Below are 22116 nucleotides of genomic sequence, written 5' to 3' on the forward strand. Positions count from 1 at the left end.
GCTTACTGCAGGCATGTTTAAATCCTCATAGTATACTCGCCTCATCGTTTTTCTTGTCACATGATGGGTGCATCGACTGCATCATACTCGCCGAGATACACAACTACGGTACCTGGGCTGATAACGGCAGCCCTCCTACAACGGCACAGCCCCCCAACCTAGGTGAGACATCATGTCGCACGATGACTCGGGGCGACGGGCTCCAAAACGGCGTCGGCTCAGTAACGAATCCTCTACCTCTAGAATCGAAGGCTACCAGCATGGTCACGATCCACATGGGTGTAGCTTACCAGGCACCTGGAGACCTCCAGCATCAGTAGCAGACAGCGTTCCAGTCCATTATGAACGATTCGACTATTTGAGAGAAACATCCATCGGATACTATGACAACTCAACCAATCTAAAATACCAGTGCATTTCTTTGCATGCTTCGGCGTTAACCCAACCATCAACGCGCACTACGAAGGCATCGTCACCAAGTCATTCGAGGAATGATGAGCATTTGCTCAATCCAGATGCACATCCCGGACAGTCCCTAGCAGCGATACTGAATCCTGAAACCACTGGTGCACCTACGCCAGATGTTACTGTCACCGGTGGCGAAGAGAGTACGGTTGTTTGCTTTGGTATGGTAAGTTGAGCCTTGCGTTTTGGTATTCTCTGTCGCTGACTTGGGATAGATCAAGGATTTGCATGCCGAGGTACAACCTCACGTCTCAGATTCCCTCACTGGCTGCGTATCCTTGGGCTTTTTACCATCTAATCAATTGATCTGTAAAGAGGGTCGTGTTGGGCGATTCGATGACAGAAGTGCGGAGATACTTCGCGCTGTCTGCGAAGATCCTTTGGTCGATTTACAGTTGATGCACGGAAAGCGTGCCCGTCCGAAAGGGAGTTTGACACGAATATCAGCCATTCTGTATGGCCCTAAATGGCTTTCTGAAGACATAGGTGCCTTCTGCCAGGACTCTGAGATCTATCTGCAGGATCCGCTGGGTTGTGATCGAGACGTACCATACTGCAACCCTCACCGTCTTTCCTCGGACGAAGGTGCTTTCTGTACAACTTTCGAGTTACAGAGAGCCAGTACTAACGTTGTAGTGACAAATCTACATATTACAGATGCACTGGATGTTCTCAGTGCCCCAAGAACGCTAGGTGAAGTGGAAACACCCCGCTGGTTGAAGACCAAATTGTTGCTGTAAGTTATGAAGTCGCATCGTACGACGCATCTTGTTGACTCAGATCAGGCATCAGCGACAGGCCTTGTTCTTCATGGTCAAGCGGGAGATGGGATGGGCTCTCGAAGATGGAGCTTGCGATGTGTGGACAAAGCTCACACGCAGCACATCTGCTTTGTAAGAGCAGTCGCCCGTACAGCATGATTTGGCTGACAGTAAGCAAACAGCTATCGCAACAATATCACTGGTGATGTGCAAACAGACCAGCCGCGTTCCTTCAAGGGTGGCATACTGGCGGATACGATGGGGCTAGGGAAGTCTCTCAGCATGATTGCGTTACTCGCACATGGCATTGACTCGTTGAACGAGGGGGAGATTTTTACCAGACCAACTTTCACAAGTCATCGCGACGTCGATACGACGTTACTTATTGTCCCACCATCTCGTAAGTCATCGCAAGATATGTGTTCATGTCAAGCACACTAACAGCAGAAGTCTTGCAAACGTGGGAAGAACAACTACAACAGTGAGTCGGATCGCAGCGAGTACGACCAAATGGCTGATCTTTTAGACATTCACGCGATGTGACTTTGCTGAGAATAAGACGACATCATGGTCTCAGTCGGATCACGACTATCGAGGAAGCTCAATCCCACCGTTTGGTCTTGACAACTTATCAAACAGTGGAAACGGAGTGGAGGGAACATTCGTCTTCAGCATCGTCACCTCTATTTTCCATCAATTGGCGGCGCATCATTCTAGATGAAGGTACGTAAAAAAGCGCCCAAGAAGGCTACATGGATTGCCACTAAGAAACTCAGCACACTACATCAGCAACCACCAAAGTAACACATGCAAAGCTATATGTAGTCTTGAGGCTCAGGCGCGTTGGGCTGTGACTGGCACCCCACTGCAAAATAGGCTAGGAGACGTTGCGACATTATGCCAATTTCTACGCGTTCATCCATATGACGATCGAGAGACATTCAACAAAGACATTGTCGACCCCTGGAAGGCCGGTGATAACAACACTGCTATCTCTCGGTTGAAGCGGCTTCTTCAGTGCATTCTTCTGCGGCGCAGCAAGGGATCTGTTCAGTTGCCGGAAAGGACCGACCTGAGACATACGCTGCAGCTCAGCGAAGAAGAGCGACAGCATTACGCGACAGCAGAGAATAACGTTGCGAGATCGATCGATGCGGTGCTAGGCGCGAACCCCAACACCGCGTTCAATGTCACTAGTATCATTCAGCAGATCAACGAGCTTCGCTTGATCTGCGATCTCGGCACTTATCGCAAACCACCAAAGCCAGTTTCATTGGCCGAAAACAACACTTGGAATACACATGTAGCTCAGAGAGCTTTGAACGCTCTCACAGCGACGAATGGTGTATGTTGCAAAAGTTGCGGCGAGATACAGGATGGTACAAGATACGACAACAGCTTCGGTACAAACCTTTACGCAACCCGACTTTGGCTATTCTCCTGCTTCAGCATCGCCTGTGAGAGTTGCATGGCGCGGAATCCGTCGACTCGCTGTAGCTGTGTTCGTCAATGTCCTGTTGCTCTTGTCACACATGCGCCTGGGGCGATGGATTCCGGAGCATCATCTCCCGTCGAGTGGCCTTCTGACTCGGAGGAAGTCTTGCCTACCAAGGTCAACGCACTCGTCAATGATCTGCTCAAACAAACGCCAGGAACTAAAAGGTTAGTTCTTCTATCAATCATCCTAAACCCGACTTGCAGCACCAGATCGGCCTTCGATCACATCGCATGCTGACTTATCTTGTAGCATCGTCTTCACATTCTGGTCGTCAACGCTGGACCTCATCGAGAAAGGATTATCGCGGGCTTCAATCACTTTTACACGCTACGATGGTAACACGACGCCCACCAATCGGTCTGTGGCATTGAACAACTTTCGTCGAAATCTAGATATCTCCGTCATCCTCATGACCATTTCATGTGCTGCGGTCGGACTAAACATCACTGCTGCAACACGCGCCTACATCATGGAGCCTCAGTGGAATCCTACGGTTGAAGAGCAGGCATTAGCGCGCGTGCATCGTATGGGTCAGACGAAAGAGGTGACCACAATCCGTTATGTCATGGCAGATACTTTCGAAGAGGTACGTTAGCGGTATTGAAGTAGCTGAGGCTATTCGCTAATGCCAGGTAGAGGGTCATAGAGACACAGCAGCGAAAAAGGGAGCTTGCGGAGCTGTTGCTATCGACTGAGCCACATGCAGAATCGGAACATAGTCTTGATCAACTGCGCGTAAGTCATACAAACCTGGAGAAGCGGAGACAGCACTGATCCATACTTAGTATTTCCGGTCTTTGCTCAAATGATTGTTCGATGAATCGATTCGGGCGGCAGCGAATCTAACATAGCATTCTTAACTCGTGTTCGTGTTCGCGTTCGCGTTGCTCAAAAGCGGCATAAACTGTACCACTTAGTAAGGAGATGCTTTCATAACCGGCATGACAAAAGGAGAGCCAGTCTTTTGAGCGACACGTTGACGTTCTTTTTCACGATTGCAGTGTGTGTCGCGTGCCGTGAATCCCTCCTGCCGACCCTCCAATGCAAAAGACCAAGTGGAAGAGCAGATGGGACGCTCATATACGAACCTGGCAAAGTCATGACATCTGGCTTAGGCTCCATGACGGCGAGTGCAGACGTTGGTGTTCACCGCATCACCGGCACATTCTATCCAGTCCAAGGTTCTTCTTCCAGCATCAACCACGAAAAGAAGCCGGCGTATGATTTGAATATCGAAGTACATATGAAGAACAGTCCTGAGTTCATGGAGAGAATCAACTCGATCGAGGCGAAAGATTGGCGGTCCCTACTACTCGATGATATAACGGGTGAAAGTGATCCTGAGGAGTATGACGAGCATACTGAGGCTTATCGTGACAAGGTCATGAAGAAGCGTATAGACGGAATCATTAAGAAGTATCAAGGTTCGGTGCAGCTGAGGACAAGATGATCCATTCTATCAATATGCCGTCAACGACGTAAAGGAAATACCAGAACATATGATCATTAGAAAGACTACCGCTTGTTTCTAGAGAACTGAGATTAATTACTCTCGAACAATAGTGCTATAACAGGTTCGACGACACCATATAACCGATCTATCTGTAATTACCCGACTACATCTCATCTCTTCATCAAAGTATTACAATTACCACCTACTACACTCTAAATCTCACGTATAAACCAACTTGACAAGACACACTTGACCGCGTGTTTCGACGCCTTAGTAACTTTGGTATCACATCCGCCTCAACAACACCAACAAACCACGTCTTACAGAAGCCAATCACGTTACAACCAAAACAGGACATGTCAAGAGCGTTAAAAAAGTTTATAGGTGTTTGAAAAAGGGACAAACAGCGAGGGTATTGAATATGATACATCGTAACAGAGAAGAAGAAGATGCCGGCGCCAAAATGCTCCAGAAAGAAGAAAGAATGCTACAAAGAACATGACAACATGAACAAGGACAGTAACGGATGAAAGGTTGTCAAACAACCCTACCTCAACTGCCCTTGCACATCATCGACAGTCCTCTTGAGCACATCTTCAATCTTCCACCTCGGCGCCTTAATCTCCTCCTTCTCATCCTTCTTCTTCTCAACCACCATACCATTGCCCACCTCCTCAGGCTCCAATCCACCCGCCACACCACTCGAAAACTTGAGTTGCAGCAGCTCACCCACCTGATCGCACGCCGTCAGCATCCTATCCAAATCATCCTTTGTATGCGCAGCCGAGACACAGAACCTCGCTCTCGAGCTGACAAGCGGCGTAGCCGGGTATCCGACTACAACGACCGAGATCTTGCGCTTGAGCATCTCGTGAGAAAAGGCGGGCATCTTGGCTGGGTTGTACAGCATAACGGGGATAATGGGACTGTCATCGTGGCCGTAGACGATGAAACCGAGACGCTTCAAGCCGAGACGCAGATACCTCGAGTTGAAGCACAGGCGCTGGAGTCGCTCTTCGCCCTGGCCGGGTACAATGGATCCGTCGATGATGCGAAGGGCCGAGGAAATCTGCATGAGCACGGGAGGAGCAGGCGATTCTGCAAATAGCATAGCGGCGTTGGAAGTACGCAGTTTATCGATGATGGGCTTCTCAGCGGCGATGTAACCACCGTTTGCGCCGAAAGATTTTGTCAGGGTACCCATGAGGATATCGACTTCCGATGGGTCAATGCCGAAGTAATCGCATACACCACGTCCGTGGGGGCCTACACCACCAACTGAGTGCGCTTCGTCGACGAAGAGGTTGAACTTGTACTTGTGCTTCAAAGAGATGATGCCAGGGAGATTGCACATGGTGCCTTCCATAGAGTACAGGCCCTCAACAGCAACAAGAATCTTTTTCCAGGGACGGTGGGTGCGGGGTTGGCCTTGGGAGATGGCTTCGCGGAGCTTGCGTTCCAGATCGCGCATGTCGTTGTGCTTGAACATGGTGACCATGGCGCCGGAGAGACGGGCACCGAAGCGGATGGAAGAGTGGTTGAGCTCGTCGGAGATCATGAGGCAGCCCTTTCCGACAATGGTGGGGAAAGTGGTGGCGTTGGTAACGAAACCCATTGAGAAGACCATGGAGGCGGGCTTGCCGACGAACTTGGCGATGAGGTCCTCGACTTCGACAGTGAGGTCCGAGGTACCGCTGTCGGAACGGGGGCTGGCCATGGAGATGCCGTATTTGCGGATGGTGGCTTCGGCGGCGTCGGCACAGGGGCCTTCTGATTGAGCGAATCCGAGGTAGTTGTAGGAGCTCATGTTGAGGGTTTCAGTCGTGGTGCCGAGCATCTTGAAGGTGTTGTTTCCGTCGTCTGACTTGCGATCAAGCACGGTAATGAAGCGTCCCGGAACGCCAGTCGTGGGTCGGGAGAAGCAGTCGTTGATGCGCATCTTCAACCGCCGTGTGTAGAAGTTGTCAAAGTCGCTGTTGAGGGGCGCATATCCGTCCTTCTCCTGCAAATGGCTGTAGTGTTGCTTCCTGAAGCGCTTGCCGAAGAAGTCGCGAACATGTCCGAATACTATTAGGATTAAGTAGCTGATGTATGTAGTGAAAAGGAAATAATATGGCGGCTCGTCCTCGATGGGGTCGCCGAACTCGCCCTCAAACTTGCTCAGGTAGCGGTGCTTCTGAGAGCCGAGGGGACCGAACTGTGCGTGTGCGCGGGCAAGGCGGCGCTGCTCTTCTGGCGAAGGCGGCTGGAAGAGTGTCTTGGGCTCGGTGGGCATCTTCTCGCCAGTCGCCGTGGTCAGGTTTATGGTCGGGAGGGAGATTTGCGAGGGCGAGGGGTTGTTGAGAAGGGCCTGTTGCTGTGCGACAAAGGCTTCACGCAGGACAGCAGCGTCCGTCTTTGATCTGGGCGAGCCGCCGAAGAGCGATGTGAACTTGTTGCCCTTTGCGAAGGATGCTCGACGCGCAGAGTCGCGCTTCTCGCTAGAGGGATCGAGGGGGGGAACAGGGGCGGTGGATGCGAACGGGTTGATGCTTCGAACAGGCATTGCAGCAATGGGACACCCCAATGGCGCTATGGGTATTAAATTACGGGGATTGAAGGAGTCGTGAGCGAGTCGTCGCAGTCACGTCGAGTCGCTGCTGGCGGTGAAGAATGCACGAGTGTCGGCCGTGGGAAACGCTAGACAAGAAAGGGATCAGCAGGCGACTCCAAGGGAGGATTGGCAGGGTGTCGGCGAGCAACGGCTGTGCATGAGCTGGGAGAAGAGAGGAAGTGTGGTTGAGTCTTATGAGTGCTGATGCGCTCATGCACTCGGTCTTCGGTGGACAAAGGCCGGGGCGGCAGTGCCGGATAGCGTGCTTGGTGGTCAAGCAAGCTCCAAGGAACGGGATTGGGCGGAAGGTGCAGCGGGAAGACGTACGTGATGTGCAAACAGTAGCAAGGGCCCGGGGCAAGACGACGATGATGATGCTGATATGATGCTCGTCAAGCCGGTATAGCGTGAATGCTTGGGTCGTCGCAACGCTTTTCGTGTTCCTGAGTGGCGCGGCCGTTTGCTACAAAGCACCAAGCACCAAGCTTCCAAGCCACCGTCTGTCGTGACGTAGAGGCGAGGATTGACGGGCGGTAATGAACGACAAGATGTAGGTGCAGGAGAAGAAAAGCCTTGGAGCTTGCAACTCGACTTATCAGCGCCGTTGGCAAGGCAAGGGGGAATTGAGGATCCCTTGTCCTTCTCGCTCTCTCGCACCTCTGCTGCGCGAAACGACAGGCGGCCTTTGGTTGGCCCGACGAAATGAGCAGCCCCATCTGCCCGTTCCGCACCACGCCCAAGCGGGCCTCAAGTCAGGGGAACACGATGCTGATCGCTGCCACATCCCGAGCATCGCAAGCCTTGCCGGTCTAACACACGACCCGCTGCTCGTCCGAGGGCTGCGAAGAAAAAAGCCTTGCAAGGCTAGAAGTCAGGCCACAAGTCTAGAGCTTGGCCTTCGATTTTCCCGCAACGGTGCGATCAAGCGTCGGAGAGCCGCACGTCATCGACTACAGCAAATCATAACAAAATTTCAATAGTGAGCCTGACATAATCATGGTCGCTGCATGCTCTGTCAGTCTGTCAGTCTGTCAGCTCATGCTTTTCTTACTCGCCCGCCCATGCGTTCTTGGCAGAACCTTGTAGCTTGTAACCGGTCGCAGTCACTCACACCACACCACATCATGCATAGTCGACGATCTTATCGCATTACTATTTCCTTTTCTAGCTTCACCTCTGCCATACTACTGCGCTAGTAGCACATAAGCACATACTCCCTTCTACCTCAAGACTCGTGCTGCTGCTGCTGCCCAAAGTGTATTCCGCAATCACCCCGTGACAGTTTCACTCCGTGGGAAGAGCCTGTGTAGCAGTAAGATAACACGTTACAGCCTTTTCGTAGGCGATGGCATGTGATTGGCCGACCCAAGTTTGCAATCAGACAGACCGATCCTGTGGAGGACTCGACGGGTTGGCCCGAAAGCTACCTTCATTAATGCGCTGTCAAATGGGCTGTGTAGACTGCCTGTTAGTGTAGCAAAATTGGGCAAATTGCGATGTGACTTTCATCTCGTAACCCGGGATACGAGACCAGTTTGTCCATCGTAATTTCACTTTGGTATAACATGGCATTTCCCCGCAGCTGCTCTAGCTTGACTTTACACTCTGGACTATACATGCTGCCAAAGTCAAATACTAGCCTGCCTTCATCACGATGGATGCTATCCCCAGGTTTGTTCAAGTAATGTAGTATATTTGTTGACTGATCTTGAAAGATACAGTTTTCTTTACCGGAGATCCCCTTGGAAAGGCTACAACTGTCAAGCACGCACAGCGGCTATGTAATCCACAACAACCCCCGCAGCACAAGAATCTCCTCAAAAGGTGGCAATCCTCTCTTTCTCTCTCTCCGTCCTGCCAAAAGGGATCCGACAAGAAAATTCCGAACATCCGAGACGCACGCAACAAATGAAACAATGGCTAGCTCGCAACACGAAAAGGAAATGAACAATGATCAAACGAGAAACCAAGAAATAAGAGACGACCTGCCAACGTCTTGTTGTTGCCAACACCAACCAAGCGCAGGTTCCACCAGTCCGCCATTTCTCTCTTGTATAAATGTATCCCAGCCCTAGCCAATCCCTTAGCAACGCCAATATCAATAACCAATCCCTGTATGGTGTGTGGTCGTTCGATGTGCGTTACGAAGAAGAGATGAGTTGCCGGGGTGCGAGGTAATAGTAGTAGAAGGGGGTGCGTCCTACAAGCGACAGGGAAACCCCAGTGCTGAAGCTCAAGTCGCTACCTGTCCAACGATTTGAAACCAATATGTGAGAGGGAAGATGACAACGACCACATTAAGTATGAGCGCGAAAAATGGAGAGCGAGAGCAACCCGGCGACTGTCTCAAGTTGCAGGGTGTCTGTTCAGCTTCCTCGTAAAAAAGCATCCGCGACCGGGTATAAGAGCAAGCAAATGCAGAATTGACAATAGACACTAAGTATGCAAGCTGCTCATTGCATCTGGTGATGCTCCGGTGACAGGCTGGATGGGTCTAGCGTGCCAAACGACACCAGATTCGACATGTCAAGGTCATCCCCATTGTCCTCTAGTAACGGCGACCGGAAGGGCATGTTAAGATTTTGCTTAGCGTACATGTCGGTCATCTGCAGCGCCTCGTCCGACATGCCGTTGTCATGCGACATTTGGTACACGTCATTGTGGTTGTCGCGACCGAAAGAGCCCAGTGGTGGTGATTGGTTAGCGATGATGGGGTCGGGATGGCTCATCGCCGGCATGGGTGAGTGGTGAGACGCCGAATGTGGTGGCGGGCCCATTGGTGTATGTACATAAGGTGGGATGTTGTACTGGCCGTAGTTGGATGCAGGAATGTTGTCATTTGATGGACCTGACGTGAAAAATGAAGGAGTGCCGTACTCGGATGGTGAATTGGTCGTTGTGGCCGACATGGGGTACTGTCGGTAGTCCATGCCGTAGCCTGCTGAAGTGTCGATACTCAGGTGAGGACCAATGGGACCTGCACTTTGTGGTTGTGGTGCAAAGATCTCTGGATTAGGCACGTACGGCGACGGCTCTTGTTGGATGAGGAATGATGGCATCGGGTTGCGAAGCATCGAAAAGTCCATCGCAACAGGAACCGAGCGACTTCGCTGGCGCTTGTGACCACGCGGTTGAAAGGGAGCAGGCGCAAGATGTGTCTCCTGAAACATACCCATGTGGTGAGGGTGTTGAAGATGGTTTGGTTGGGAAGCGGGCCGGTGGTTGATGGGCGAGACCGGTGCCGAGACGGCAAATGTGTTTGGGTCGTACATGTTGTGTCGGTTCTGAAACGACTCCAGTGAGACAAGTTTCGCCAACTGTCCGCTTAGCACCTTCGGGTGGCCACCCAAGTGGTGCAACATGATGTTTGACGCTTGTTGGTCCTCGGTAAAGTCGCCGCACTGGAAGAATCCACCCGAACCTGATGAGTCCATGAAAAAGTTTGGTGGTCGATTGAGCTCAACAATCAGCCCTCCTGGACGTTGCGAAGCACCCTCGGCATTCGCGGTCATGTCACCGTTCTCTAGTGAGATGTTCTTGATGTATGAGAATGGGTATTCAATCTTGTAGCCCGCAGAGTCGTTGTTGATGTAGTACGTGATGCAGCACTTCTCAGGCGAGTAGAAGACTACAAGGTCCATGGCGCTTTGTCCGACTCTTCTCCAGCTACCGATGCTGAGGGAGCGGCAGGCAAAGTGGTGAATGACAACCTTGGAGTTGTTGGCGTCTGTGTTGAGAAGCATGCCACTGCCGTATGGCATACCGCCTGCTCGGCCTAGGAAGCTAGTCCCAATTGACTTGCCAGACTCCATGGCCTGTAAGGCGAGGTATCGTCGCATTGACTCTGGGATGTCGTTGCAGTCGTCACCGTTCTCGATGCTCTTCTTGGCAATGTTCTTGATCTTGGCACGTCTATGCGATTGTCAGTACTGCGCGTCAGCATGCTGCTCGGTAATTCTACCTGTTCTGGAACCAGATCTGGACTGAGCGCTCGGTCATGTTGATTTCCGAGGCTATTCTTTCGCGAGTAGCAGCAGTGGGTGTGGGGTTCTTGTTGAACTCCACTTCAAGGGTCACCAGTTGGTCTTGGGTAGCCCTCTGTCTCTTCTGGTTGCGCTGCTGCTGGGTGAGGGTGCTTTTACGTGGAGGTCGGCGCGGGGCAGAGCCCTGCGTCGGTGTCGAGGATCCTGCCGGTGGGGATGGGGTCGGCGAGACCATTGCGTCGTCGTTCGACTGCATGCTGGGTGGTAGGTGTAATCGGAGCGCGGGAATTGACTCGATTCGAAGTGGGGTAGAAGATACAGAGGGAGCAATCGAGCTGACACCTCTATCTATCTAGATTCGTAAAGTGTCGTGAAGTAATGGTCCAAGCAATGCTGGTGGGTGAAGATGATAAAGCTATGCGAAGCTTGTAAGAGTTCAACGTCACGGGAAATGATTCCACGTGTGTATGTAACTCGAGACACCGTCCAGGCGCGTGTGAAGTGTGAAGGGAGCTGCTGACCGGGGAGCAGATGGATCGTCCGAGAGCGAATCCAAGTCGAGAAAGAGTGAAGGAGGTGGTGCTAGGGAGCGGACGGACAAAGCCTAAAGGAGGGTTGTGAAGAAAGGAATGTGGGCAAAGGCCGAAAGGAGTGGCGGCACTTCGCAGAAGTCGACAGAGAAAGAGAAAGTGAGTTCTACCACACCGACAGCAAAGGTGACGATAGGGAATCCGGATAGAGGAGCTGGGCCTTGGATGTAAATGAGCGACCGTGGTTTAGAAAGGGGAGATTAAGGGAAGGGGCATTGAAGCCGGGGGGAAGGTGCGCGCCGGCTAGTGTGGGCTGGGCAGAGCGCCTAGTGGCCCAAGTTTCCGCCCAGAGACAGTTTTAGCCCAACGCTCAACGCCAGCCCTGGAGGCGCGAGACCAGTGGTGACGCACCAAAACGCTTATGTTCTGAAGCAAACCATGCTCGCAGCACTTTGACCGGATGCTCCTCCGCTCTACACAACAGCCACGACAGCCGCCTCTGGTGCGAGTGTCTTCTGCCCGCCCGCAACGTGCGCTGCCCGCAATAGCTCCGATCAGGGGGCTGTCTGCTAGGAGCTGCGAGGTACGTCGGAGTCGCGCCACTAGAGACGTGACGACCGGGGTTGAGGGCAGGCTCTGTTCCAAGACTCAGGAGACTTGCGCCCATAGGGCAATCCTTGCCGCGAGGCTCGCCGATACAACAACACGCATCGCGATACCTGTCAGAAAAAAGCGTGCATGAACTTCGCTCGCTATTCGAAAAGACCGTGACGACGTAGTGCTCACGGTCCGCTTTAGCGTGTTCCGACAGGTACCCAAACAACGCGCTCCACACAGCAGCATGAGGCGCGACGGTTGTCGCGTTTGAGAAGCCCTTAGTCTGCCATTGCTCACCACAGCATCGGAACAAGCACAGCAGAGCATCAAGTCAAGGTAAGCGTGAACGTGACTGCAAGCGTGAATGCAGGCGGCTGGCACGCATCCGTCGTACCTGGCGTGCCTCGCCGTACGCGCCCATAATTTTGGTGCTGACAATGTGCGGCACAGCGCGGCCCATTTCAGTATCGTGAACACTTACTCGAGTGAGCCTCGTGCGGATCGCTCGGGTGAGCCGAGCATGAGAAAGATCCTGACGAGCATCGGTGCCCGTGCCGCCTGATCGCGGCCATCCTGACACGCTCGTCGCCCGGTCAAAAAGCCACGGAAGGGAAATTATTCAGTTTTGGCAAAGTCGTAATAGTTCGTTGATCTCGAGAGTAGCCAGCTTAGCTAGCTCGTCGCCCGTCTTGTCGCCCTACAGCTGTCAATCTATAGTACCAATCGCTTCCCTGCACGATTAATTGCAAGGCTTACGCCAGGCACGGCGGTGTGAATGGTGGACGCGTCGGCAAGCGAGCGACAAGAACCACCAACCCGGAAACTGACTTATTATCCACCAACGATATTGATATGGTCCGCTCCGAACGCGGCCTCGACCGGATCTGCACACCTCTTCCCACACTCAACTTGCGGAAGCTGAAGACCCGTCCTTGTATGCTCAAACTTTTGTCTTGAAGAATGCCATGTGTAACAGATTATTGTGAATCGTGCTACTGCATTGAAAACAAGTCCAAGCAGCCCGATGCAGTGTGACGAGCAGCGAATATCCCCATACTATGTTTCAGCGTTGCACCACTCGGGACCAAACTACGCCATAATGCACGCTTCGCTACTTACTCGAGTCCTAGCTTCTGTGGTATGTCGTGTTCAGAAAACACATGGTCGTCATCGCATGGGTATCGTGAAGGCCCTTCCGTCTTTCGTTTGAGTCCCGCTGTTTGACGCGATCGTCTTCTGGAAACCATTCCTTCATGCTTTGACCATGTGCGGGAGAAGTGTTTCTAGAACCCCCACTGTCGACGGTAGTGGTAATCAGGTCTGATTCAGTTGAGTCAGTTCGGCCAATTTGGGATCCTTCGTGCGCAAAGAGGAATGGTCTGTCTGTCTAGAGATTCAGATGTCGCAGTCTGTGCCTGTTTTCGTTCATGACGAGTACTGCAGCTCAACACCGACAGAACGGACCATCTGCTCTCTCTTCTTCAGGTCCAGACTTGCACCGAGCGTGAATAGCAGCTCCTTAATCCTGCCCTCCCACAACACCCCAATGCGCCAGTCCTGATCGACCCTAGCCTTGAGCACTCCAGAGACGTCGTCATCTGGAGAAACTGTTGAGCGTTTCCAATCTGGACGCAGCTTCTTGATCGCCCAGTCTACGTCGGTTGTGTTGCGAATACGCCAAAGCTCGCACCCGAGCTGCAGCTCGCTTTCATACGAATAGAAATTGAAGTCGAAGCGAGAGGAAAGGGCCAGGTTGGGGCCAGCCTTGACGGCATAAGTGGAAGAAAGATTTCCCATCAACGGATTGAGCGTGAGCGTCATGGTATACGGAAAGCCCGCATGGTTGGGCAGGGTGGCGAACCTCACCCCTGTGCTGATACCCCCGCTCTTGTTCAGTATGCCATAGTACAGCTCTGCGCCTGCACTGAAGCGACCATCCACAGGACCCACTTGCTCTGCAGCGAGCGGTTCTGTGGACGCATCTTTGGGGCCTGGACCGAAGTTGTAGAGACCCCGGACGCCCATCAACGCTGAGTCTGTGCTGTACATGTATTCCGTGCTGTATTTGCCGAAGTCGTTTTGCAAGAGTGTCAGGATCGTCCCGCCATTGTTGAGATTGGAGTCGCTGACGGCGGCGATCCTGAGCTGTCGTGTAGGGGCGAGGCGGCGCAAGTACAGGGCTTCGAGCCTCTGCTGTGGTAGGAATATGCGGCCATACAAGAGAGTATCTGTCATAAATTAGCAGGGATACAGAAACATAGTGTCGTCAAGCTCACTCTTGCGGTCTACCCTTTGACCAGCATGCCAAACCTCCCACCACCACTTCTCGTCCGGTCTCCGCAGCTCTTGTACATGCTTGTAGCCTCGTATGACATTGTGCAGGTCAATATGGGACGTCCTGAAGTCCTTCTGCAGTGGTAGCGACGAGTACAGGTAGGACACTGAGCCATCCACTACGCCTACGCTGCCTAGTGTGTACGATGTTGCAAAGTTGGGGGCGGCTAGAGAGGAAATCTGCATGCGCAGACCTCTGGGTATGTCAAAGTCGAGCAATGCTGTCAAGTGCAGTGAGTATTGGGTGCGGAACGCCATCTCAGGAGTGACGTACCTCGTGCCGACGAGTTCAGTGCGCCATAGGAATTGTCCACGTTCCAGCTGGATGCCTCGTAGAATGCATGCTGCACACTATCCATAAAGTCCAACATGTCTCTGTCATCGGCAAATCATGTCGAGCGAACTGGGGTGAGGTCGGAGTGCCAAATGCTTATACTTTGGGGAATGTGAGAAGGATCCACAGCGGAGTTCAGCCGCGGCTGCACCAATCGGTGGTTCGCCAAAATTCCCCGCTCATTTTTTTGGAAGTCGCGAACCTGCAACTTCGAACTTTTTCCTGAGCGCAACCTCAACCAACCACAACACTTGCACAGCACCGCCAAAATGCCGAAGTCAAAGCGCGCGAAGGTCATACATCTTACCAAGACGGACAAGAAGGGCAAGGAGCTGTCTTTGAAGCTCTTTGCCAATGTCCAGGAAGCGGCGGACAATTTTGAGCACATCTTTGTCTTCGCCGTAGAGAACATGCGCAACTCGTACCTCAAGGAACTTCGTCAAGAGTTCGCCGATAGCCGGTATGTCTATGAGACGGCTTTCGACTAAAGCGCGCATGGTTAACGATTGCGCAGATTCTTCTTCGGAAAGACCAAAGTAATGGCGAAAGCGCTTGGACTCACCCCAGCTGAAGAGCACCTCACCAACCTCTCGGAGCTTACCCAGCATCTCAACGGCAATGTTGGACTCTTCTTCACCAACCGCGACCCCAGTGAGATGATCGAGTACTTTGCCAACTACTCGCAAACCGACTTTGCGCGCGCCGGTATCGTTGCTACACAGACCTTCACAGTCCCCGCCGGTGTAGTCCACTCAAGAGGTGGAGAGGTTCCCGAAGACGAGGACGTGCCGCTCCCGCACAGCATGGAGACCACCATCAGGAAATGGGGCATGCCAACGAGGCTCGATAAAGGCAAGATTGTGTTGGATGTACCGTATACCATCGCGGAAGAGGGCAAGGTCATGAACAGCCATCAAACAGCGCTACTGAAAATGTTCGGTGTTGCCATGGCAGACTTCAAGATTGACCTCAAGGCCTACTACACCAAGGCGACCGAGTCTGTGACCGAGGTTGGAGCTATGGAGGAGTAAGGAACAAGCGAGAAGGAACGGATGCTCAGTTCAGTTGCATTGTGACGGCGTTTCTTAGGCGTTTGGTTTTGACCAGGGAAAAGTATGTTAGATGACTTTGACAGACAGGCTCAAGTCAACTCTACGAGCACATCACAATATACCCTATTATGTTGGCCCTATACATCGCTAGACCTTTTGGCGACTATTATACTAAGGTGTTGCTTTTTAGCTTCCCGTTCTTTACCACAAAACTATCACGACCTGCTACAGCATCGCTAATCCAGCTACAAGGCCTCCCACAAGAGCTCCGAATGTCTCCGGGTAATTCACGACACCTGCACCCGTCTCAGCTGGGGCCGATGCACTCGCTGTAGTCTCATCAGCCGTAGGTGTCGCTGTGCGCGAAGTCCTAACCGACGTAGAGGAGTGTGTTGAGGAATGCGAGGTTGTAGAGTTGCGCGATAGCGTTGAAGTCGAGAGTGTCGAGTTGGCCATAGCGCTAGACATGGAGATGATACCTGAGCTCCTCGACGCCGTGAGAGTGGGTAGGTTTGAGAGTACGGGAGCGGACTCGGTGACTGATGGAAAGACAATGGTGCTTGGGCCGAAGAATGGCGCGGTGTCCGGGTCGAACATTGGGCCGGTATCTACATGTCGGATCGCTTGATTAGAGTTGTATTCACCAAACAACCTTCAGCACTATTGCTTGACTTAAACTTACAGCTCGAGGTCTCTTGCGCAAGCGCAAGAGCTACAAGGCCAAACAACGCAACGACCACCTTCATCTTTTACTTTCTGGTCTGGGTACCTAACCCGGTGTTTTACACTAGTAACGGTAGAGGTGAAACTCAATACTGATGGTCCGCGGATTTTGAGACGTGCAAGCAAGCAGTAAGACAGTAGGATATATTAACAAGACGAAGAAAAAATCCAGAGTAAAGACCGACTAGGAGCTGAGTGAATGCGAGAGAGCCCAACACGCGCGCGCATCATGAACGACAGAAAACAGCGTCTTTATCTCCCATCCACTTGCCCTGTCCTGCCCAGCCAGTTCTGGCCCTCTCAGCCCCTAAGCATAGCATCTCGTAAAGAACAAGCATACCAATACTCTGCCGGCGCCCGCCCAATGATGGCCGCCCAGTCAGCGTGCCCAGAAGGCACGTTCATCTCCGTGGGGCTAGACGTGTTTCGGATGGGGGCTCGTGTTCTCGTGTCTACCGTGTGCATGGCTGGCAGAGCGCGCGCACTTTTGGGCACCTCGGGGGTCTAGTGGCGCCTAACTAAGCCCATTTACCGCTATTGTGCATTATCGGACGGCGCAAGGTGTCTTTGCATCGGGAATCGAAGGCTAGAGGCAAAAGCGAGCAGGTGATGCTTGTGCCGAAAGGTTGTTTTTGTGGTGGACATGGCATTTGAATGCGTCTTAGTGGACGTTGAAGGCGCGTCTGCGGTGGAGTCACCCCACATGGTGCCCCTGATGGCTTGGCAGGTACAAGCGATGTGAGGCACGCATGCATGACGTGCTTCTTCCTCATCCACCGCGGAACCTGCAACCGTTATCGCAATACTGGTTCTGGTACATGAGATTGTGCGCAGATCGGTGCATCTAGGCTTCACTTTCTCAGATAACGTTTCCGCACTTTTACCCTCCATAAACGCATATGGAGAAGCTACCACGGTCTCAACGGATTGTGGCTTGTTAATGCTACTAGGTGAATGTAGGAAACGCTTGTCGGAGACGACCTATACAGCTAGCGATCTACCGAAAGTCACAGTATAGTGAACGGCATTCTTTGTATTCTGAGAAAGCAATGACGGTGGAGATAAATAGAACAGTCTATCTAATGGCTTCCATCTCAGGATGACGCTCAAGACAATGACCGTTCTACGAGCCCACTGCGCAAGTCTTTTACCTCGAGATAGGCCACTTTCTGGTTGAATTCGTTGTTAATTTGCATAGTGAAGGATATCGCGAAGCTACAGGACTGCTCGGTCTCCTCTACCACATGTAAAGGGCCGGCGCTGTACAGTGTTATAACTACTTCGACCTCTATGTGCGAAATCTAACAAGGCTATGCGTTCTTGACCAGATTTGTACTTCAGTGTCTCAGGAGGTGATTTGGACAGATCTGTCTCGAACACATATACCATGAAAGTCGATGTAGGCACAATCTTCCTACGCTTGTGTGAGCACACGTTGAGCAATTCGACGTCCTACAACGTACATAGATGACTCCCTACTCAAAGACCATTCTTTTTCCCCGCGCGCTTCTGAGGAGTGGTGGTAAATTCTTGAGTCGCAAGAACCTGCGCGCTGTCCGTGATGGAGATCTTCACACATATCTTGCGAGTATCTATAAGATAAGCTCGTGTAGTCGTGAATGGAAAGTATTACAGACAAACCAATCTCCGATTTAATCCAGTAACAGACAAATCGTCAATGTAACCTTCCCATGGTGCTGCAATCAGCTCGGACTTTCGTCTCTCCACTATATCAGCATATAGACCCCCGGGGTGAGCCTCCGACGGCTCTGGGATTATATCCATAGTTTTGCGAACCTAGGAGAGGGCGAGGAAGGCTGAGGCGGTGTAGGTCTAGGATAAGAGCGATTGGAAAGTCTCAGCCTTGCGACTACCGATTGATTTCGAAGAGTTCTTCCGGTGCCACAATCAGTGCGATAATACGAGGCAATAACCAATCTAGCTCAATCATCATGCTCATCGGTTACAAAAAGGCCGATCGGAAGGCCGGCTACTTCAAGTCGCTCACACAAGACGTTGGTGAGGCGCGAAGCTGATGCCAGGGTCAGCAAGGCATCCAATCAATGCATTCTAGACTCGTACACTCTGCGCCTAATAGCACCCCAAGATCATACTTGAAGGTGTTGAAGCTGCAGTAGGCTGCCCGTGGCTTTTTTTCCAGCGAGTAGAAACTCTGGCGACTGGGTGGGTTTGATTCATTAAAGGCAATAGTTGGAATCATTTTGACACGAAATGTATATATCTTAGTCGGCGACGAGTGTATGATACAAGATGATGAAACATGCCCAAAACCTAGAGAAACATACCGCAAGGAGGCCCTGTGCCGTGCGAAAGAAGCGTAAACAATGTGGCGAATCGAAGAGACACATCTGCTATCTTGCATCGCCAAAAGAGCGATTTAATGATACAGAAGGTAAGGGTATTGGAAAGGGAAGCGAAACAAGAGAGCATGCACATCGCCTAGTACCTCTCGTAACCTCCACGACGACCACCTAAAGGTACTCTAGTATTCCACTCATCCTCAAACTGTAGCGCGGAGTCCCTCCTACCCATTATATTGGGCCGCCTCATCGAATATCTCATGTCCTTCTTCTCTTGGATATGCTCAAGAGCCGCGTGGATATCACTTAGTCCAAACCGCTCATCTGGCTCGTCTCGATCTGTGAGTGCCCGTTGCTGAGGAAAGCTGTAGCCTGATCCATGCTTATCCGAAAGGTACGACGAGGCGCGGAGTGGTTTGGGTGGGAAGTGCGTTTGCACAAAGGGGTTATGGGCGTTAGGCAGGTTGGCCATGGTGGCGCGACGGTGGTGCATGTTTGGACGGATAGTATGCGCTGCATGGTCATCGAAGTATGATTCGGGCTCGCGCATGTGTACGCGAGGGCTGCGGGGATGTGGATAGTCGTCTACGAGCTCGTCGGGATACCTGATCTTCTGTGCCCGACGGTGGTCGATTTCATCATCGTAGACGTGACTGGGGTGCGGCTGATCGAACACAGTTTGTGGTTTGCCTCTATAAGGCGACTTACGGCGACTATGCACATGCTTGAAGGACGGGCGGCGACGGATAGGCCTGTCCCAGATACCGTCATCCGCTGTATGAGCAGATGTAGTATTCATAGACTCCGTCCCACTTCCACGTTCCAACGATGAACTGGAGCTCTCACGAGCCATGTCATGTGCGCTGTATTGCTTCCCTGACTTCCTTTTCTCATTATAGAGGTCAGCTGGTGAAGCATTACCGTTGCGTGTACGGTCTTCCACAACGTTGTTGGTGTTCAAGTGGATGTGAACAGGTGGCATGTGACCTGGAATCTTCTTATGAGAGCCCCGAGAAGATTCGGTAGTGAAAGACTCTGGACTGAGCCTACCATTGCGAGGATCATCAATTAGGTCGGAGGCTCGTCGTCGGCGGGTAGCTTTTGGAGAATAAGGGTCGACATTGTTTCTACGTGCACGACTTCGGCTCCGACTGCGACTAAGACCTCTAGCTTTGCTGAGTGATCGATGTTTCTGGCTCTTCTTCGGCTTCTTGAAGTGTCGCTGACGTCCACGTTCGCGTCGACCAGCATCGATATGATCATCGTGCTCGATGTTGACGAAGCTGGAGTCGGACTCATCTTCCCACGAAGATTCACTATCAGACGACGAGCTGGAAGTATCGCGATGATTCTTGCGTCTTGGCTTCTGATGTCGATGGTGATTAGGATTCAGCACCTCTATTGGCCGGCCTTGATTGTGCCTCATATGATGCGGTGGCATTGGCAATTGTTCTGGAAACGTTCCAGGCATAGGATGTTGACCATTGGGGGGATGATGGGGCTGTGGGTGTTGCATGGGCCCTGGAATGGGTCGACCTCCACCATTCATGGGTGGGTGTGGAGGCCCACCCATATCGTGTGGCACACCTGGAGGCGGCGGAGGCGGAGGTGGGTTTCCAGGAATGGGCCCTTGGTTGATGTTGCCATGACCTGGATGCTGCTGGGATGGATGTGGCTGCTGTTGCTGTTGCTGTTGTTGATGATGATGCTGCTGCTGCGTAGGTCTTTGCTGCTGTTGCTGGCCCAAGTTCTGGCCAGGGTTGGGTTGGTTCGGGAAATGTTGGTTCTGAGGATTGACCTGCTTGACCTTGTTCGGATCTTGAGGGCCACCTGGAACCATGATCTTCGCTTGCATAGGCTCTTCAAACCCGGAAGGTTCGGTCTCCAGTATGATATCTACACGCACGAGCTGACGTTCGCGACGGTTGACTGATCGCCATTTGTTGACAACGCTTGCGATCCTGTACTGAATCGAACGATTGTACTTCGCAAGTTCAACGTTCTGGTCCTCGACGAGCTCGTTGATTATGCGGCGACAATTAGGGGAGGGAATATCATTCATGTTCTTCTTGACGTTGCCATGGTTTCGACGGAACTTGTGAAGCTCACTCTGGAGCTCTTGAAGTGCAACGTGTTGCCTCTCGGGCTCGGCATCCTCCCAGGAAGTAGCATGTTTCGGTTTCTCCAAGATGAAAGATGCTAATTGAGGGTCGTAGTTGGCGTATGGATTAAGAGGATACTGCTGAGATTGCGCTGGCCTTTGCTGAGCCAGTCCAAAGGCCTGCTGTTGCTGTTGTCCAGTCGGAACTTGCCGCTGTTGGCCAACGGTTTGGTGTTGAGGTACCTGAGCTTGGTATTGCGCTTGCTGTTGAGCCGCCATTGTACGGTTCAAGGAGACTATTGCGCGTGACTTCTCAAAGAGGAAGTGATTGCCAGACTGTGATCAGATGAGAGACAATCCCGTTGTTGGTGATCGAAAAGGGAATGTAGCAGGATTAAGACACGGGAAGTGAATGACAGGGCGAGCTTCAGAATCTAAGGCAGAAACAGGAGGACCTTGACCGAAGATATAGGTCGAGCATTCTGGCTATTACACTCGAAGATGCTCGTTCTCGATCTATACCCGCAGCGGTAGTGATACCGCGTTGATGCAAGCGGAGTTAGGGGTCCTTCTTGGAGTGCAGTAACCATATCCAGTCCCTATACCAGGGTATACATGAAACAAGAGATGATTGGTCGTCCCATAGGGCGCTCGAAAGCCCCAATATGGTATGAATATCAGGGCTTTCACCGGTCTAAGCCACCAGGCTGAAGGGGAAACAGGCAAACAGCCCCGCCCTTTTGCGTGAACATGCAGCATAGCTTTGCTTGACATATGTCTTTAAGCCGCAAAGTGACCGGACCAAATACTAAGCATGCTAAACATGCATATGCACGACGCGCTTGTGCATTGAAGGACTCGTAGCTGCTGTCTATCTGTTATCGCATACAGCCTGATGGTGGTGGTTGTGTTCGTAATTGGTCGCACTTGCATTACATCTGCAGCGTTCGGGATCGATTCGCGAGTTGCAGACGCGAATACTGTTCTTTCTTCCAACCCGTTGTCGAGCTGAAGACATCAAGTCGTCGTGGAGGAGACGTTGTCAGTGCGCGAAGAAGCCATGGCTCATTGACGCGTCGACGCTAACAAGGCGTCATTACCCCACCTTTGGCCCATGCGCCGTTCACCACACCCTTCCGCTTCAACTCAGCCAAAAGAAGGCAACTGACCACACCAAGCCACCACACCAAGGTGCGCACACAAAATATCAGGACCATCTACTTGGACAGTCGCTTAAGATCGCTAAAGGAATGTCTGCTGACGTCCAGTCTATCAGCTTGCCCTTGGTCCCGCTCTGCCAATGCATCCAACCGACAGCCGCAAGACGCAATGAGATCCCGCCGGTTGCACAGAAGTCCTTCGACCGCTATT

At 52.0% G+C, this 22116-nt stretch overlaps 7 protein-coding genes across 7 annotated transcripts; 2 read left to right on the forward strand and 5 right to left on the reverse strand.

Moving 5' to 3' along the window:
* Positions 1–172: 172 nt before the first annotated feature.
* On the forward strand, positions 173–4174 carry GT037_011196 (uncharacterized protein; the record flags this gene model as incomplete). The annotated part of the gene is made up of 11 exons (XM_038936243.1): positions 173–631; positions 681–1201; positions 1251–1358; positions 1409–1626; positions 1677–1707; positions 1753–1949; positions 2003–2888; positions 2974–3310; positions 3431–3459; positions 3510–3535; positions 3726–4174. 11 exons carry the CDS (start codon positions 173–175, stop codon positions 4172–4174), a joined length of 3261 nt encoding a protein of 1086 aa, XP_038781139.1.
* A 550-nt stretch (positions 4175–4724) lies between these two features.
* Positions 4725–6722, reverse strand: GT037_011197 (serine palmitoyltransferase 2; the record flags this gene model as incomplete). The annotated part of the gene is made up of 1 exon (XM_038936244.1): positions 4725–6722. One exon carries the CDS (start codon positions 6720–6722, stop codon positions 4725–4727), a length of 1998 nt encoding a protein of 665 aa, XP_038781140.1.
* A 2501-nt stretch (positions 6723–9223) lies between these two features.
* GT037_011198 (homeoprotein) lies at positions 9224–11009 on the reverse strand (the record flags this gene model as incomplete). The annotated part of the gene is made up of 2 exons (XM_038936245.1): positions 9224–10682; positions 10732–11009. 2 exons carry the CDS (start codon positions 11007–11009, stop codon positions 9224–9226), a joined length of 1737 nt encoding a protein of 578 aa, XP_038781141.1.
* A 2296-nt stretch (positions 11010–13305) lies between these two features.
* On the reverse strand, positions 13306–14585 carry GT037_011199 (uncharacterized protein; the record flags this gene model as incomplete). The annotated part of the gene is made up of 3 exons (XM_038936246.1): positions 13306–14108; positions 14157–14435; positions 14489–14585. The coding sequence occupies 3 exons, from the start codon at positions 14583–14585 to the stop codon at positions 13306–13308; spliced, it is 1179 nt and encodes a 392-aa protein (XP_038781142.1).
* Positions 14586–14817: 232 nt separating this feature from the next.
* On the forward strand, positions 14818–16373 carry GT037_011200 (mrna turnover protein 4; the record flags this gene model as incomplete). Its single annotated transcript, XM_038936247.1, has 5 exons — positions 14818–15008; positions 15063–15575; positions 15695–15882; positions 15951–16106; positions 16285–16373. 5 exons carry the CDS (start codon positions 14818–14820, stop codon positions 16371–16373), a joined length of 1137 nt encoding a protein of 378 aa, XP_038781143.1.
* GT037_011201 (uncharacterized protein) lies at positions 15826–16346 on the reverse strand (the record flags this gene model as incomplete). The annotated part of the gene is made up of 2 exons (XM_038936248.1): positions 15826–16208; positions 16283–16346. The coding sequence occupies 2 exons, from the start codon at positions 16344–16346 to the stop codon at positions 15826–15828; spliced, it is 447 nt and encodes a 148-aa protein (XP_038781144.1).
* Positions 16374–18783: 2410 nt separating the features above from the next.
* On the reverse strand, positions 18784–21024 carry GT037_011202 (uncharacterized protein; the record flags this gene model as incomplete). The annotated part of the gene is made up of 1 exon (XM_038936249.1): positions 18784–21024. One exon carries the CDS (start codon positions 21022–21024, stop codon positions 18784–18786), a length of 2241 nt encoding a protein of 746 aa, XP_038781145.1.
* Between the last annotated feature and the right edge of the window lie 1092 nt (positions 21025–22116).

This window comes from Alternaria burnsii (genome assembly GCF_013036055.1).
Source record: "Alternaria burnsii strain CBS107.38 chromosome Unknown 28, whole genome shotgun sequence".
NCBI lineage: Eukaryota > Fungi > Ascomycota > Dothideomycetes > Pleosporales > Pleosporaceae > Alternaria > Alternaria burnsii.